This window comes from Hippoglossus stenolepis, chromosome 18 (genome assembly GCF_022539355.2).
Source record: "Hippoglossus stenolepis isolate QCI-W04-F060 chromosome 18, HSTE1.2, whole genome shotgun sequence".
Lineage (NCBI taxonomy): Eukaryota > Metazoa > Chordata > Actinopteri > Pleuronectiformes > Pleuronectidae > Hippoglossus > Hippoglossus stenolepis.
The window spans coordinates 800253-812964 of record NC_061500.1 but is presented as its reverse complement, the minus strand read 5'-3'; the positions used below and the strand labels follow the sequence as shown (position 1 = coordinate 812964).

The window sequence follows — 12712 nt, the reverse complement described above, 5'->3', positions numbered from 1 at the left end:
TGTTTAACTGGTTTAACTTCACTGTTTAACTTCACTGGTTTAACTTCACTGTTTAACTGGTTTAACTTCACTGTTTAACTGGTTTAACTGGCTCATTTTGAACTTTAACCAGCGTCTGTCGGCTCATAAACAAAGCGTGGAGCTAACAGGAGTTAGCTTGACAAGGTTGTCACCTGTAAGTTGAGCTAGTTAGTAAACAGACACTAAGCTAGGTTAACCTCTAACAGTTAGTTAGCTGCCTCTACGAGCGGCTGGTGAACACAGCAGCTGTGTAACGTGTATTTAAAGCAGCACCTACCTGAAACCAGCTGTCTTCACACCTTTATAAAGATCGTGAAGTTAAATCCGGAATAAAGTGTTGACACACGATTAGCTTCAGCCACGACAAGTCCCGCCCAGCCAGGCTGTCAGCAGCTCTCTGATTGGTCAGAAGCTGTGACAGGGCTTGTTGCGTTCACAGGGTAAAACAATGTAGGACATTTGATGTTCAAGCTAGAAAAATACAACCCAGGATCATTATTAGCTTTACTGAACAAAGTTATTTTCATGTGCATTTGGATTAATTTACACACAGACAAAATAGAAATGCTACTGAAGAAGCACATGGATACAAATTAGGACAACAGAGCTGAGTAAAGATAATAAATCATAAAACATCACAGTCATGTCCGTACACGTTGAATAAATGATGTGTTTACAAATTACACATTCACAAATCTTCAGCATTCACTGTGTTACTGTTGCTGAACCATGTGTAGTGAATGAAGTGGGTCTTTCGGAGCGAGTTGTGTGTTTTCCCGGTTTGTCGCAAACGAGTCTCCGCCTCCAGCCTGTTGTGTTTAGTGTGTTGCCAAGGAACGTTAAACCGTCGACTCTGGTCCAATCAGCGCTGGAGGAACACGTCACGTGCTTTGAACTGACCAACCAGAGAGCACGAGTCCTCGCTCTTCTCTACGTTAGTTCGCTGGAGTTTGTTCGCTGCGCAACAGAAGCTGCTGACACAACATATTCATTATTATTATTCTTTATTTGAGTTTCTCTTATGGTAAGAGCGAAACCTGGTCATTGAGTCGCACAGACGCTGGTACGGCTGCTATCACGGTTAGCCAACAAGCTAACGCTAAAGTCAAGCTCTCGTTCACTTCGTGCTAAGCTACGCTGCTTTTGTTGATATGTTTAATGTTTAAACACATTTATATAATGATGTGAAATCACTGCCGAATTCACATGTGACTCCTTTCAAGGGCCTCCCTTGTAGATTGCGATTCATAGTAGTGAGTGTTTGTGTTAATGTTAGTATCGTAATCTAAATGAGTGATGTTATGAATGGGATCCGCTTCTAATAGCTTTAAGATTTCGTTTTTAATCAACATATTCCACAATATTCTATTCGAAGTAAAAGTTAAAGTTCATAATTACGATCTAATATGATAATCACTAGTTTTCATCCGTGTTTGACTTCGTAGCAGTGACACAAGTGTCTTACAAAGAAACTGCAGTAAATATGATGGAGAACAGAAAGTTGTGACATCAACTTAACATGAAATCAGTAAATCCTCGTGTTAACTAGTAAACTGTTACTCATCCCACTGTGTGTGACAGAGGAAAGCAACGAGGAACCGCTCCAGTTCACCTCCTATTCACGTGCACGTCAACGAGGCCACACCTGTCCACGTGCACGTGAAGGCTCATAGGACGCATGCTGCCAAACCCCCTCAGGTTAGAGATCCACTGGACTTATTGATATGATTCATGTCTACTTCATTTTCAGTTAGTTGAAGATTTAGCTTCTTTGCTTTATTTCTTATTTTCTGATCACCCACTCACACCCATTCCCCTCCCTCCTTTTCATAGTGCACATCTGATCTCATATGATTTAGTTATTATGCAGCATAGGGAGACCTGCCTGTAACAAGATGCTGCTGCACACACTGTGTTTTTAAGGGGAAGACCAAGGTGGACAGAGGAACCCTCCGTCCTACAGCCACGGTCAAAACTCGAGTGCCATGGATTCCCCCAGGAAAAGCCTCAACACGAGACGCCTCATACAAGTGGGAGGTAACTGGTCGTAAAGCCTCAGATTGGGAATGTGCTCAGCCAGTCAGGATGTCGTGTTCATGAAGGTGTCATTTGCACCCAGGGACCAACGCACCACCTTGAGATCACGCCACTGCTCCCCGAACCAGAGCCTGAGCAGTCGCACTCTGCACTGCGATTGGCTGAGCTCACATCAGAGGAAGAGGAAGGGCTTCACGGACGAATCAGCCAGTATGAGAGGAAGATTGACAGCTTAATGACAGAAGTCAGCTCTCTAAAGAATGAGGTCAGTCTCTTCTCTTTCCACTTTGGACTGCTCAGTACAGTTGCATTACTTTGAGCCGCACATCCAAGAACACTCCAATGACACAAAACAGTTAAAAACGTTGTTTTCTTTCACACCGTGACAAAATGTGATGAGCTGAATGTAAATGTGCTGACTTCCTCCAGCTGTCCGGCCTGTCTGAACTCCTTAAAGACCTGTTCAGAAAAATACTTTGAGATTCATTATCAGATCAATATCTCTGCATTGCTAATATCCCACAGCAACAACTAAAATGAAGTCCCTTCTAAGTGCACGTCTCGTCTTCTCTGTACGTCCCTGCAGACTTGCAGATTAGTCATGTCAGAGTTTGTCTCACCCCAGTATCGTATTGTTTGTGTGTATGTCCACATGTACATTTGCACATCTGTCACATATATGTGCAGGTGGAACTGCGGAAAAGAGAGCAGCTGCTGGAGCGTCAGTCGGAGCAGCTGAGTGTCTCCCAGCGGGTGATCGCCGAGCAGGAGGAGGAGCTTGCTGAGGTGACCAAGGAGCTGGAGGAGACTGAGCGGGAGAACACGCGGTTACGTCTGTCGATGGAAAAGTGGCTGGAGGAGAGCGACAGGCAAACATGAAACACTTCTCTCCTTCTTCATTTTTGTCTCACATTTCCTTTTGACTTTCTGGGACCAAGCATAGAGATGATTTCACCTTCACAGATATTCTACCCATAATTAATTTGTCTGACCTCAAACTTTCTTGAAACTGTAACCCTGTAACCCTTTTTATTTACAGTTTACAGATTAGAGCAAAATATATTTCACTCTGGGAATTCTTAATGACCCACTAAGTGGCAAATAGTATGGATGTCTGGAAGTCAGTCCTAATTCCTGGCACTCAGAGTCATGCTGGCTTTATTGTAGCCACGTTTTTGGAAGTTATTTTATTCCTGGGACAGTCAAGGTAGAGATATAAATCCAGGGTTGGATTCTTCAGGATAATGAATCTGATCCTTCTCCAGTAGATACACATTTTTCTCTGTGGCCTGAAGTCAGATCTGATTTTATTTCTCTAACATTGTCTCCACAGATGACAAAGTTAGTTTGTTTTGATCTGGATTATTGTCCCTGTCTGTTCCTTGCAGATTAGACCGGGACAGTCCACAACAAGACAAAGACGCTCTGCTCCGAAAACTGATGGAGGCTGAGGTGGACGGAGCCGCGGCTGCTAAACAAGTCTCAGCCCTGCGAGAGTCTGTTTTCAAAGTGTGTGGTTCTGGTGTGAGTATTAACTCAGTGTTGGACCTCAGTGTGTCCTGTGAGACCCGACGTGCTTGTTAGGGTTAGGGTCTCCATGGACAGAGTGCCAACAAGCTACAGGCTGCTTCTTCATCCAGGACAACCAGGAAGCTTGAAAAACTGTTTCTGTTGTTGTGACCTTTACAAACCTTGTCTTGGCTCCTGTCTGTGTTTTCTGTTTGTCCGTACAGAGGCTGTCAGACACTTCGGTCTTAGGTCGTCAGAAGGAGCTGCTGCTGCAGAAGCTGGAAACGTTTGAGGCCACAAACCGAACGCTGCGGCACCTTCTCAGAGAGCAGCACAGATCCCAGGTACTGAGTGCAACGCAAAACACAGTGAACAGATAGTTTTCAGATTTTCCTTTCACTTGGAAAAGGAATATTTGTTAAGTTTATTGTTGTTGGTTAAATGTCTTTGAACAGATGGAGTCGATGCGCCTGTCGGAGCAGAAGGATTCGTTACTGAAGAGACTCGCAGACACTGAGGCACAAAATGCTGTGAGTTTAATATAATCCTGTAAAATCTACTTTGTTTACAGACTTTTACTTTCATGAACCTAAATGCATCATGTGTTCTCTTTGTTTTCTCTTCGACAAACTAATACTCATCATGAGTTACACTGACAATCTTTTCACAACTTTTTTAATCTTCATGTATTTGTATGATATGAATAAAATTCGACCTCCTTTTCCTTTCACAGTTTCTTGTGGGGAAACTTCAAGAGAGAGAAAAAGAGGTCGATCAACTCTCGAAACGTCTCGATATTGAGAAGGTACACTTCAGTTTTTAGTTTAGTCTATTTCACACAATATAAAAAGAAAATACATAAATGAAATGTGTGTGCACTTTTTATCACAAACAATTTAAACAATTCAAGATATTCATTGTCAAACATCTTGAATCTTTGATCTTGCATCTGTTAAACAGCAGATCTGACAATAACAGGGATTCAAAGCAAAGCAGTATCTTACTGATGCATCGTTTACTTCAGCAGGTTAAAGCAGAATCCTCGTTCTTACTCAATATGTGTTCTGGAATTTGAAAATGCAGGAAAACACTAAGAGCACAGCTGATCTGTCCAAGAGTCTGGAGTCAACGAGAGCTCGTTTACAGGGACAGCTCCGCAGCAAAGAGGCCGAGAACAACCGGCTCACTGTGCAGATGAAGGTCTGTCATGGGATCTACTCCTGTGTCCTTATCCATTGTTGTTAGTGGTTTTGTATTATTATGAAGTTTGAACAAGACCCTGTCACATAAACCCTGCTGTGATCCCTGGTTTCTTCTTCAGAACCTGGAGCGAGCGGCCGACCAGCAGAAGGCAGAGATGGACCATCTGAAGGAGCAGCTGACGAGGCAGAAGGAGCAGGCCTGCACCGACCGAGAGGCCCTGAAACGAGCTACACGAGCCCAGAAGCAGCGAGCAGAGCGCGGCGAGGACGCCGCTGGCCAGCTGAGCAAGCAGCTGCTGGACATGGTGGGGCTGCGTCACAAGAAGCCTGACCACACAGATTCAATTCATTCAAATGGAAAATAATTAGGTGTAAATGATGGATCTGTGACATTACAATATACCAGAGGAACAGGGAGCTGCTGTTAAACCCCCAATCTGGCCTTTGTGGAAGGTTTTGGTTCATATATTTTCTCTTAATGTTATTTGATCACTGACCATTGCTTTGAATAATGTGCTGCTCGCTTTTACCTCCTGTCATTGGTTGTTTCTTTCAGTTTATATTTGAAGGAAGCTCCAAGCTCCATCTTTTCACTCTGTTCCAGAAAGAGAAAAGAGAAAATCAGAGTTTTTATTTCTTACAGGAGAAGCAGGTGTCAGAAGCACTGTCTGCAGCTGAGACCTGGCAGAGTCATCATGCCCAAGAGCTGAAAGACAAGAGTAAACTGGAGATTGAACTGTCGCTGCTGAACAGGTGTGTTGCTCTCAGAAACAGCTGTAGATCCAAACAGATGAGTCAGTCCTGGTGAATCAGAGGACGAAGAAATTCAACTGTTGATATTGGCAAGAAGCAGAAGGGGACAGGAAATTCTGGAAGGGGGTCATTACAGAAACTACCAGGCTCCACACATGTTGCTCTGTCTGGAGCCTCGTGATTAACATGTTCAGTCAGATTGAACTCAACAGGTCAGTTCACACCCGGAAACCAAATGGGTTTCACATAGAAATTAATGGGAAGCAACTGCATCATGTTCTTGTCCTAAGCTGCTCACATGTGGAAGGCAAATGTTAAGTGTTTTCTCTCTTGAGAAATTACTCATTCATTTATTTATTATAAAATCTTTTGGACATTCCACTTGTAATATACCTAAGTGCTATTTCATCCTCTCAATACCTTGCATGTAATTGAAAACATGTGATTTGTTCTGTATGATGCTACAGTCGTATAATGGAACTGACGGAGCAGCTTCAGAGGTCAGAGGAGAAAGGTCGAGTGGAGAGAGAGGCTCTGCTGGATCGTCTGCACGGACTGAACACAGAGAGCACGGCCGCCCGACTGGAGAAGCAGACGCTCAAGGTGAGAAGCTCCCAACAGAACACGAGTGTTGAATGTGACCGTGCCCTGGTCAGATGTCCACATGTTTGTTCAGTGTCTGTGTTCTGGAGAATGTCCTTCCTGTTCTAATAGACTTACATTGACTCACATTACATTATGAGGTTGGACTGTCTGGTTAATTTCCAGTAATAACTGATGACACATGATGTGAACCTGTGTCAGGCCACAGCGGCGGGGATGGAGGAGAAGCTGGCCTCGTGTCAGTCGGAGCTTCAGCAGGTCAAAGCTTCCATCAAGCAGTATGAAAGCCTGGTGGACAGCTATAAGATCCAGGTACATGCACCTTACTGAACCACCAGGTCTGCAACAGTTTGAGTAACACAACTGTCTGAACTCAGTACTTCCTCCTGGGAACTGTCACTCTGTAGGTGGGGAAAACGCGGGCTGAGGCAGATGAGTACTGCACTCGGCTGGCTCGGGCGGAGCGGGAGGTCCAGGCCGTGCGGGGAAAGCTGGAGCAGGAGGTAGAGGAGGTGCGCAGGGAGCTGCTGGGCCGGCTCGCGGAGCTCGAGCCTCTTCCCGACACCTTACGACACACAGAGCTACAGCTGCAGGAGGCTCAGGACCGGGAACGCAGCCAGGAGAGACGCAGCGTGGAGCTCAGCACAACTCTGACTGATCTGCGCATGAAGGTCATTATTATCTCATTCATGCAGCTGGCATCAAACCATAAAGATTTCATTTCTGATTTAAAGTGCTAAATTCAAAATAATATTTGTGTCTGGACATTTTGTGCAGTGAGTGTTTCTCCTGTGAAGCAGCAGCAGGAGATTGTCTGAGTCAGACTCGTTCACAACAGGAACATGTGTCATTCCTTGATTTGTAATTCAGTAAGTTAAGTTCATGTCTTATCAGGTGGAGACTCAGGGAAGTCAGGTGGAGCTGTTCAGACAAAAGAACAAGGTTCTGCTGGAGGAGAACCGACAGCTGCAGCAGCGAGTGGAGACTTTTGAAAGGTCTGTCACCTCCACTGCTTCACTCTGATGGATATGATGCTTTGTCAATGCCTGGCACCGCTGAAAGTATCTGAACGATATGAGACTAGTTGATTGTTGTTGTCACTGTCCTCTCGTTTGTCTCCTCGTAGGAAGCTGGAGGAGACTGACAGTCAGAACGGCGACCTGATGGCGGTCATCACCAAACGGGAAGACGCCATCCACAGCAATCAGCTCCGTCTGGAGGAAAAAACCAGGGAATGCTCCCTGTTGAGCAGAAAGCTGGAGGAGGCTCTGGATGATGCTCGGCAACAGGTCTGAACTTGTCAACAGCTACTAAACACTGGTCGAAGATTGTGTGTTATTTTCTCTGAGGCTTCTGCAGCTTGTGTGTGTAGAGATGAGAGTTCAGCTGTGGGCTATTCTTCATCCACTGTTCACTGTGTTATATTTATGTCCAGATGTCGGAGTCCAGAGAACGTGCCACCACCAAAGAGCGCTCCACCCAGGCCAAGATAGTCGACCTGGAGACTCAACTCAGCAGAACCAGCTCAGAAATCAACCAACTGCGACATTGCAAAGAGGAGGTAAAGGCCTCTTTGAGCCCTGGACTGAAAATGTTGTGTGAATGAACCATCAGCAGGTCTGTGACATGTGTGTTTATGATGCTCAGGCGGAGCGACGATATCAGAGCCGACAGCAGGACATGACCGATCGTCTGGAGCAGTCGGACAGCACCAACCGAAGTCTGCAGAACTACGTCCAGTTCCTCAAAGCGTCATACGCCAACGTCTTTGGAGACGTGTCCCTCAGCAGATCCCTGCAGGCCCCCTCCCCCATCTGAAAGTCCGTCCATCAGAGGAGTTCCACAGGGACTGTGTGAATTATGTGCAAACTTTCAGAGTGAAAGTGAGTTCGGAAATTATCATCTGGGTATTTTCCTGAGGAAACGTGAGTCACGTCCCTCTCAGGGAAAGTGACAGCAGAGTCCGGCCATGAAGACGTTTTATCGTCACATTTTTCAGTTTTCAGTTTTCATTAACACTGATGTTTTTCTCTGGTCAGTGGGGCTGCTGCCTTGTAGCATTTCAGGCTGAAGGTTTTATTTTAAATGCCAAAAGCTGCAGAGCTTGTAAATTGTCTTCATGAAGCGCAGCCAAGCCTTAAAGGGTTAATACACCAAGAGGAGTTGTTCCGTTAGTTCTATTTGAACTATTGATTTATTTTTCATATTTATACAAGTTTGTCGCCAAACCAGCCGTGACACTTTGTGTTGTAATGTTTATAACCTTTTTGATTGTTGGAGCTGAAAACATCGGTGCTAACACAACTGAGTTTACATCCTCACGGTCACAGAACCAGTTTGACATTTAATAACTGAATAAAGTATCTGTACTGCAAAGTGATTACAGTGTTTACGCCTGTTTGAATATTAAAGTATTGAATGCTCACTGTTATCTGTGCCACGATCTGTGTTTGGTGCTAAACACGAGGAGAAGACGAAGCTGCTGATTTAACTTCGGCTGTTTCCGGAAGGTGTCGTACAGCTGCAGAGAGTGACGTCAGAGAGAGAGAGAGAGAGAGAGAGAGAGAGAGAGAGAGAGAGAGAGAGAGAGACAGAGAGAGAGAGAGGGAGAGAGAGAGAGAGAGAGAGAGAGAGAGAGAGAGAGAGAGAGAGAGAGAGAGAGAGAGAGAGAGAGAGAGAGAGAGAGAGAGAGAGAGACAGAGAGAGAGAGAGAGAGAGGGAGAGAGAGAGAGAGAGAGACACAGAGAGAGAGAGAGAGAGGGAGAGAGAGAGACACAGAGAGAGAGAGAGAGAGAGAGAGGGAGAGAGAGAGACAGAGAGAGAGACAGAGAGAGAGACAGAGAGAGAGAGAGAGAGAGAGAGAGACAGAGAGAGAGAGAGAGAGAGAGACAGAGAGAGAGAGAGGGAGAGAGTGACGTCAGAGAGAGAGAGAGAGAGAGAGAGACCTCATCCTTCATCGTCGATCCTTCTGAACGAACACCAGCTCTCCGTCAGCTCTTTACAAAACCCACCGAGGTACGAATTATTATATATAGAGAATATATTATACATTATGCATTTTGTATATCGTGTTTTTCATTTCGAACTCAAGTGTAATGTGTTTTTCTAGCTTTAGCTCAGTTAGCTCAGTTTGTCTTGTAGCGGGTGTGTATCCGTTAGCTCGCTGTTAGCTCCTGCATCGTTAGCTCGCTGTTAGCTCGCTGTTAGCTCCTGCATCGTTAGCCCGCTGTTAGCTCGCTGTTAGCCTCCCTTTAGTTGCAAGTCGAACAGATGAAATACATCCACTCAACGGAAGCTAACACGAGCCTGTTAGCATGCTGGACGTGTTGTTGTCACTATAAACACAACAGTCACATCCTGTGGTGACATTAGCCTCCCTGCTAAATGACGCTAGCTTCCATCGACCTGCGATGAAACCAAATGCATCTGGACATTCAGTCCATCAGACACATGTCTCCCGCTGAGAACATGTCCTGAACGTGGTTTTATTGTGTGTTTTCACGTTAGCTCGCAGGGGTTTGTCACGAGCTGCTGTGTGTTAGCTAGTCCGGTCATTCACACGTCCATCCTGCCTGACCTCCCCAGTGACACCAGTAACACCAGTAACACCAAACTGATCCTCGACCCCGCGCTGGGCTTCAATCCAGTGAAATAGATATTAATACAGTAATAATACAAAGTGATGGTGCTGTGTCGCCTGGCTGCATTAGCTAGTGGGCCGTGGTGGAGAGAGGGAGCCGCCCAGTGCAGACCTTTGGACATGAGCCCCCCCCCCCCAGCTGTTCTCCTGTTACACTTCCACTGTTACCGTTAATAATTCACACTGTGTGCACACGCACTGAGCTGTGCACGCACTGAGTCAGGGCTGCAGGGTTTTAAGGAGTGGTCCCCGCTCAGTGGTCCCAGCTCAGACCCTGGCCTCAGGACAGCTGATGTAGAGACGGCTGTGGACAGTAGAGACACACGTGTGTGACAATGAGAAGACACTGTCTCCCACTGACCGAGTGTCCCAGGAGATGGGTTTGTCAGGGTGATGCCAAGTTCCTCACATTCCAACTGACCCTCGTCCAATCAGGAGAGGAATGCAGACAGAGCTGCAGCTGTAAAGACAGTGACTTCACACCGTGGGGGAGCACAGTGACTGACCACAGACAGGAAAACCTTATTATATCTATACCTAAAGATTGAATTGTGTCAATCCTTATTCATCAGATCAAGTTTTCATCGTACAGCCCACATTCATAAATCACAAGTTGCTTTATAGGGCTTAAGGTAGGGTAAGGCCTCTATCCATATAAAAGTTACGTTCTATTAGAGACCTACCGATATATTGGATTGCAGATCAAATCAGAAACGGGGAATAGGAGTGTAAGACCCACATATTTCTGTTCTCCAGACTCGACCTCAACAACCTACTAATCGTCCTCATTATAACCACAGGTGGACAGTGACCCAGATTGAAACTAGGCCTCTGGTCCCAGCGCTGCTGGTTTAGAACCAGTCCTGGGATGAGAGTGCAGCTTGTGCTGCCGTGAACTACTTTGAGTGGAGGAATCCATCTGGCTCATATGTATACGCATCGGTGTTAGCATTTATCAATAGGAAACTGTTATTGTACAAAATAACAAAAAAGCAGGCAAGATGCTTAATTGATGCTCTATATATTTGGTTGTATTTATTTTCCCAGACTCTCCATATTTAAATTTGTCCGGCCACAGTTTCATAATGAATCATAATTCTTTTTTATAATAATATGTGTAACTTGGGGTGTTGCTCTGTTGCTGCGTTGTGTGTGTATATGTGTATATGTGTGTGTGAGATTTGCAGCTTGATTGCTCCATAAAGTTTCTACAGTCCAAAGTCCACTATAGAATCATTTTGGTCAGTACACAGATGTTTTAGTTCCACTTAAAGACGAACACACGACCAGCCCACACTCAGACGCTGTGTGTGACCTTGCTGTGAAAGCTTCCTCTGACCACTCGCTGCTGATTGCTTCTTGCTCACTGTGCGGTCGATGTTGTGCTCTGTAGCCGGCCCACACAGACTCACAACATGGCCACCTTTACTAAACCCAAGCTCAAGGTAACAACCACGTTTGTGTTGCTGCTGTGTGCCTCTGTGTGTGTTTGTGTGTGGCGTTGAGTCTTTTGGATTGAAAGAAGATTCTAGAGAACTGAAGGCTGCTGGTGTTTTGCTGAGTAAAGGGATGGGAGAAAGCTGGAGGGAGGGGTCGGTGGCACAGGCAGACGCATGGGCTGGGCTTCATCTTGGCTCTTTGGTTCAGCGTAGTCACTGCAGGTGCACTGCGTCTGTCTCTGCTTCTGTAGATGAGACCTCAGTTACTCTCCGATTCCAGGAGAGTACGACAGACGTGCACGCCGCTGCAGACTGTGGCGTCTTCACAGTGTAGCCCTCACAGCAGCCACAGCACAAGAGAACCTGAGGCTCCAGCCTTGAAATATCTCCTGTGTATGGTTTGGTTTTTCATTGAACTGTAATGTGGTTATTTTTCATTTAATTTGAATGTCACAGGGACTTAGGTAAGATCTGAACTGTGCATGTGCTTCAGTTATGGACATTTAGGATTTTACTGCATGTGTTTTGTTTGTGTGATATCGTCTGCATGAAGGGTTAGGTGTGTTGTAAGTGTGGTTTCATCTTATAATGCAATAGACAAATGTATCTTAAGTAAATACATTTGAAAATGTGCCTTCGTGGTCAGAAAACATTGAAATACGTTGACATCGGATGCCAGTGCTGTTATTAATGTTGTTCTTACTCTGGATTCTATTTAAATGTGTGATATTGACTTTATGTTTGCTAACACTTGCAGATGCTAAAGACCGTAAACTGCTGAGTAACTGCGCTGTGTGTGCTTTAAATTCCTGATTTGCTTCTAACAACAAATGTGAACTTATGCGTCACCTGACTGCTGCTGTGACTCCAGAGGAGTTGCTAATGCGTTTTGCATCAGATTAATCTTTAATGACAACATGACTGAGGTCGGGCATATTTGTTTTCACTGGCTGAGCTCAACTCAAGCTTCAGAACAATGTTCCTTCCACTTCGATGTCTTCATCCTCCTCCTCTCCGTCAGGAAATAGACTTTCCTTGTCTCATGAGACTCGCCCATTTCCTGCTAATTCCTTTAGCTTCCATCCTCCCAGTATGGCGTCAGTATGACCCCTATTCATAACAGATGGTCCGCCATTGTAACTAAGTGACTTCACCCACTCTGATGCAAACAGAGGACATGGAGAATATCTGTGAAGACTGTGAACCTCCTGGAAAGATGGTGCCGTCTCTGGGGCTGAATGTTAGGGTGCAGCCTCGTGAGGGATGGTGACACATTCTGTGCTGGACTAACAAGCTCCTGTTTCTAGTGAAGTTCTGTGTTTAACAGGATTTAGATTCGTCCTCATTAACATCGCAGCCCTTTTTGGCTCTGAGGGATCCGAGCAGCAGTTTGTTGTTCACAGGATGTTGTGAGAGCTTAGATTTAGTTTTTTACCAGGAAGTAAATTATCCAGGAGATTCCTGTCGTATGTGGATAATCATTTTAATGGAGTGAATCAATAACCATT

The 12712-nt window shown here is 45.3% G+C and overlaps 2 protein-coding genes across 7 annotated transcripts in view; both read left to right on the top strand.

Moving 5' to 3' along the window:
* Positions 1–908: 908 nt before the first annotated feature.
* Positions 909–8556, top strand: odf2a (outer dense fiber of sperm tails 2a). The gene is made up of 19 exons (XM_035141692.2): positions 909–1045; positions 1603–1719; positions 1945–2058; positions 2141–2323; positions 2746–2927; positions 3447–3582; positions 3792–3911; positions 4023–4097; positions 4301–4372; positions 4651–4767; positions 4889–5074; positions 5413–5522; positions 5990–6125; positions 6327–6437; positions 6533–6796; positions 7020–7120; positions 7252–7414; positions 7561–7686; positions 7773–8556. Exons 1-19 carry the CDS (start codon positions 1043–1045, stop codon positions 7941–7943), a joined length of 2487 nt encoding a protein of 828 aa, XP_034997583.2. The 5' UTR covers positions 909–1042; the 3' UTR covers positions 7944–8556.
* A 451-nt stretch (positions 8557–9007) lies between these two features.
* sptan1 (spectrin alpha, non-erythrocytic 1) overlaps positions 9008–12712 on the top strand; it is a 27234-nt gene continuing 23529 nt past the window's right edge. For 4 of the 6 annotated variants that reach the window (XM_047344529.1, XM_047344528.1, XM_047344527.1 and 1 more), the window contains exon 1: positions 11451–11597. The gene's annotated coding sequence lies outside the window, so the exon portion shown is untranslated. Of the gene's footprint in view, positions 9141–11450; positions 11598–12712 lie in introns of those variants that run through there. The other 2 variants (XM_035183994.2, XM_035183988.2) reach the window with 1 other exon arrangement.